Source organism: Gossypium raimondii, chromosome 13 (assembly GCF_025698545.1).
Source record: "Gossypium raimondii isolate GPD5lz chromosome 13, ASM2569854v1, whole genome shotgun sequence".
Classification (NCBI taxonomy): Eukaryota; Viridiplantae; Streptophyta; class Magnoliopsida; order Malvales; family Malvaceae; genus Gossypium; species Gossypium raimondii.
The window spans coordinates 50,693,608-50,699,147 of NC_068577.1; the positions used below are offsets into that span (position 1 = coordinate 50,693,608).

General features: G+C 34.2%; 1 protein-coding gene across 1 annotated transcript; it reads left to right on the forward strand.

Moving 5' to 3' along the window:
• The first annotated feature begins 3,630 nt into the window (after window positions 1–3,630).
• On the forward strand, window positions 3,631–5,111 carry LOC105784134 (annexin Gh1). The gene is made up of 4 exons (XM_012609931.2): window positions 3,631–4,152; window positions 4,233–4,451; window positions 4,542–4,631; window positions 4,702–5,111. Exons 1-4 carry the CDS (start codon window positions 3,697–3,699, stop codon window positions 4,906–4,908), a joined length of 972 nt encoding a protein of 323 aa, XP_012465385.1. The 5' UTR covers window positions 3,631–3,696; the 3' UTR covers window positions 4,909–5,111.
• Window positions 5,112–5,540: the final 429 nt, after the last annotated feature.

Sequence of the window (5,540 nt, forward strand, 5' to 3'; positions counted from 1 at the left end):
TTTTAGCTCGTAAGAGCCTATTTTTTTCAGCTCTTATGAGCTTACTGTCTAGCGCATTAGAGCTTACCGTTTCAGCTCAATATAGCCCACTGTTTATCAGCACAGGAGGAGTTTATCGATCATGGCTCGAAAGAGCAAAAAGGATAATGAATTGACGGATTACCGATAAATACACTTAGTGTTTATCACCCGAGTATCTATCAATATTCTACGAAGTTCAATGGGCATAATTACTGTTACTGATCATATGAATAAGCTATGTAATTATATGGATGAATTACTGTTGATATGTATAGGTTACTGTTGATACGGATAAATTTTTGTTACTACTGATGAATTACAAGTTATACGAATAGGAACGAATTCATATAAATGTTATATGATTTACATGATTAATAAGTTATATGAAATACGATTTACATGGATTATTTGTTTTATGAATATATGAATTATAGGGATGACATGATATATTTAGCTATATGACTTGGATTGATTTTTATGATATATGATTTATAAGAATTGAGGAATGAATTTTGATGTTAAAAGAATGTTATATGTTTGGTTTCATCTTTATGAATGGATGAATATATAGATGTGAAATGACTAACTAGCGAATGGTGATGTGAATAGGCTTTGTGGACAAATAAGTTGATTTTAATTGCTTTAATGCTTAATGTTAAATTGGTAAGTTTAATTCTATATTATATGGGCTTACTAAGCTTAATACTTATTTAGTTCATTTTCTTATGTCCTATAGATTTCGGAAGCTAGCTCGATTTCGGACGAGGTCGGAGATTTGCTATTACACTATCCAGACGATATTTGGTACTTTTGGACCTTATGTAAATAATGTAAATATGACATGTATAAGTTAGTTTATGGGTTGAATTATATGGTCTTTTATGTTGGTGAATGTGGTATGAATTTTAGGGTTTGATCAAGTTATGTGATATGGCTTGAATTGGAAATGTTTGGTTTGGTATGGAAGCATTATGTGTTATGTTCATTTTGCGGTGATTTTGATAAATGATATTTTGGCGTAAATGACACATATGTGTGACCAAATGAAATGTCATTTTGGTATGTGTATACTTGTGAATTCAGTAAGATTTTGATTTGGTATAACAAGGTTTTGGTATGTTTTATAATGTATTGAAATGAGATGTGAACTTATGTTTGGATATGAAACTGATATATGAAATTGACATTGAATTTGGTATGTTTGAGATGGTATTTAGTAAATGTTCAATGTTTTACTATTTCGAACTGAATTAAAGGTCTTGTAATGCCCCTTACCTATTCCGGCGGCGGTTACGGGATAGGGACGTTACAACACAAGTATTTAACCTTGTATATTCATTATTCGAATTCATGTTGTAACATTCCAAACTCGATCCATAAGGAAGATCCAGGGATGGCACGTCACTGCCTTAAAACCATCATCTTTAAAACCGTATCTAGCATAAACCAGTTTAAACTACAATTTAAGTTAGTATGAAATATAAACTATTCTTCATTCAAGATAAATAAGATAATACACTTCGAAAACCATAAATACTTTACTAAAATTTCATTTGAAATCATAGTTCCATGAGCACAAATTTAAATACAAAATTTGTTTTTCGATTGTGGACATTTTGACACCACTCTCATGTCATGCATAATATAAAATATGAGAAGTCTCACGGCCACGATTATCCTCTGGTGTAATCTTCAAAATTCCTTTAGTTCATTAGCAAGCCTGAGAAGGAAAAGGTAACTAAATAAGTTTAAAGAACTTAATGAGTTCCGGAGGAAAACATTGTAATAGACACATGGATTTCGTATAAACCTTTCTAACTCAGCACAGTCACATAGTTAGCCAGTTGGCGAATACCAAACACAAATAGACTATACACCATACATTATTCCTTTAGCGTATACACTACGCCCATGCAATCATACATATCACCTTCTTCGTGTTAGCCACAAACCCTTATACATATTCAGAGCCATATCATTCGTTCATTCATTTTCCTTTGTCATGATTTGTCAATCTGGTTTGACTTGCCCTATGATAGGCTACATGTCCATTTTCATGTATCGCAACCTACCAGTTCAGTGCTCATTTAATTGAAGGTAACGCTTTGAATTCATTTTCATGTTGCGGTTCATATTATTCATTTCAGAAACAAGGGTAGTGACTTAAGCACGAAGAAAGGTTCTTACATCTTTAACACGGATAGACCAAATCAAACTAATAACAATAAGCATCCATCACCCTTGCACAAATATTTCATCTTCATAGACTATGTAAACTTACCTTAAACCAAACATAAACAAAGACATTACATACATATGAAGTAAGAAAGAACTCACCAAAAAACTTAACAAGATTAAACTACAGGATCCTTGCCCTTATCACAAGAACCTTCAGGGGTGTTTTGAGCAAGTGCTAAATGACGAAATAGTTGGTTGAGTACAGCGAACCCAAATATTCAAATGGGTCTCTAGTATTAGGTTTTCCGAAAGAAAAGTCCAAAGAAAAATTTGAGAAGAAAGTATGGATGCAAAGGAAGACGTAAAACTTGCTCAAGAAGCCAATACTAACTTTATACAACTATAAACGAAAGATAGGTTTAGTGGATAAGTCTGATCATCTCACTTAACCCCCCTTGATTCCTGTGACTAAGCACTTTCTCTCTCATCATAAATATGAGTCTTATTGAGTGCAGTAACTTAGTTCTATTCTAAATAATTCTCATTTTTCCTACTAAATTGTTTGACTAGAATAATAAAATAATAATACAGTAAATGGTTCTTTCAAACTAAGGATTTAACATATTCGTTTAATAACTGGGGCGACATATACTCTATAAAGGAGTCCGTCAAACCACCAAGCTTGCCAACCATAGACTTCGTCCAAAGGCACATTCATAGACCTACCTACTTAGTCACAACTAATATCTTACTCACTTAAAGCTTACTCTAAACACTATACTCTAACAAACAATATTCGAATACTAGGACTACATCGGGTGGGATGTTACACATGCCTACTTTCAAACATCCAAATTTTATTTTAGAAGGAATGCAAGTATTTAACTTTGTATATTCATTATTCAAATTCATTTTACTTTTTCAATGTATTCTATTCTATTATCATTTCTACCTTTTAAAAAAGTTTGATACACGGTATCAACGAAAGTGGAGAAAGAGGAGATGTGGTGGTGTCGAGGAAGGCTGATTTACCCATTCTAAGGTTGAGAGTTGGAAATGCAGAGGGACTCAAGATGGATGTTTAGTGTATTTAAGACTTTGAGTGGAGAGGAGTTCCCCTACTAAATGGTATCTTAGGGTATTTATAGGAGGAGTGAGGGCCCAACTGAATCCATAATAGGCGATGGCCTATCTAGGTCCAAATTGTGGTAACAATATAACAAAAAGTTTTATTTAAAAAAAAAGTTATCAAATTTATTTAAATTTGACTATCACCGTCGACCTTAACAAGATTATGATCCAATGATAAAACAAATAACAAAATCTATAATTATAAAAAAAAAGTGTAAAAAAATAATTATATAAATTCAAATATATCATCCTCTAGAAAAGTAAAGGAATCAAAAGATCCCTTGCTTGTACTATAAGTCTTGTATCTTCTTACTTTTTATAAGTCTATGCAGCTGAGAAAACCTGCATTTGAGAAGCACCACTTTCATGGCTACCAAAATCCTAGCATCTTCAAGTCATAGTTTCGAGAACGAATGCAAGGAAATTCACGAATCACGGGGAAGATGGAACCACTTGATTCAAGCTTTGGTCACTCGAACTCAGCTCGAATGCAGGCGAATCAGAGAGACTTACAAGGACATGTATGGGGAAGATTTGATAACTCTGCTGCAAAAATCTAGCCTTCGAAATCAGCCTGGTGTTTCCCCCAAAACTTGCGCAGCTTTGTCCCTTTGGATGCTTCATCCTCATGAACGTGACGCCATTGTTGCTCGTGAAGCTCTTCTGCAAGATAGTGATACTAATCATCAGGCTCTGGTGGAAATCTTTGTGGGAAGAAAATCAAGTCATATTGCGCTCATTAAACAAGCCTATCTATCGAAATATAAAACGCAGCTGGATCAGGATATCATCAATACCGAGCCTCCCCATCCTTACCAGAAGGTAAGTTTTCTCTTTTCGTGTCCAACACATATCAGAATATGCATACGATAATAGGACATCATCTTTGTTGTTATTGACAGATTCTGGTTGCATTATCCACATCACACAAGGCACACCAGGCAGATGTCAACCAACATACAGCGAAATGTGATGCGAGGAGGCTTTATGAGACAGGGGAAGGAAGTCCAGGCGCCATTGATGAAGGTACTGTGCTTGAGATTTTCACTAAAAGAAGCATTCCACATCTTAAGCTGACATTTTCTTGCTATAAACACATCTATGGACATGATTACACCAAGGTAAATTTATTCCTTTTTTTGCCTGCTTGCCAAGTACAAGCTTCTTAAATCTGTTTTCTATAGTGAACAAAACTTATCGATTCCTTTCAGTCAATCACTGATGTCAATTCTGGGGAGTTTGAAGATGCATTAAAGAAGGTTGTTAAATGTATTTGCAACCCACCTAACTATTATGTAAAGGTAATGTAAAAACATTTGAGAATGCGAATCAACCCGAGTAACATACTAATTCCTGCTCGACTGGTTGCAGATTTTGTTTGCAAGCATTAAAGGAATGACAGCAGATAGAGGAGCCATAACACGAGTGATGGTGAGCAGATCGGAGACGGAAATGGATGAAATCCAAAGGGTTTTCAAGGCAAAATATGGAATTGAATTGAGAGAAACCATATGTAACAGCATTCCCTCTGGGGATTACAGAGACGTCCTTCTTGCTTTAGCTAATAAAACAGTTTAGTCCTACGGAAAAATGTACACATACTTGTATCGAATACAAACTCGTAGCTGACACTTTATGGAGTAAGAATAATTAGTAGACTCTACACAGGGTTGTAGCCTTTGGTGTCATGTAATTAATGAGTTTGAATCAGCGAACATTTGTTTAAAAAGCAATTCCTAACAATTAAAAGTGAGGAAAAAAGCTAAAGCATGTTTGTCAGACATCTACTTTAAAACCTTTTTCTATGCATCTTTATGCTGAACTTTACTGCACGTAAAGTTGAAAAAGTGAAAGCTAAAAGTGATGAAATGTGTGGAAAAGCATGTAGTTCCATTTTCCACTTCTAATCCAAATGGCTTAAAGTAACTCCGATATTTTATAGTAATTATGGCTGTAGAGTGAAATTTGTACCATACTTTTCAGACCCAAAGCACCATTACCATGACAAGGTTCCTTCAAAAGTAAAACTTTTAATGGCTAATTGCTTAGATTTTATTTTTATCAATTGAAGGGCCCAAGATATTCATTTTCTTTCCATTTTGTCCTTAAGCACCCAATAATTATCATTTCACTCGGGATGGCCCCTTGCAATTTTCAAAATTTTGAATTTTATATATAAATTATCATGTATTTTAGATTTAGTGTCCATA

Coding starts and splice junctions, on each gene's coding strand:
- LOC105784134 (XM_012609931.2), top strand. CDS start 3,697: ATGGCTACCAAAATCCTAGCATCTTCAAGTCATAGTTTCGAGAACGAA. Junction 4,153..4,232: donor CTCCCCATCCTTACCAGAAG/GTAAGTTTTCTC, acceptor TGTTATTGACAG/ATTCTGGTTGCATTATCCAC. Junction 4,632..4,701: donor CACCTAACTATTATGTAAAG/GTAATGTAAAAA, acceptor GACTGGTTGCAG/ATTTTGTTTGCAAGCATTAA.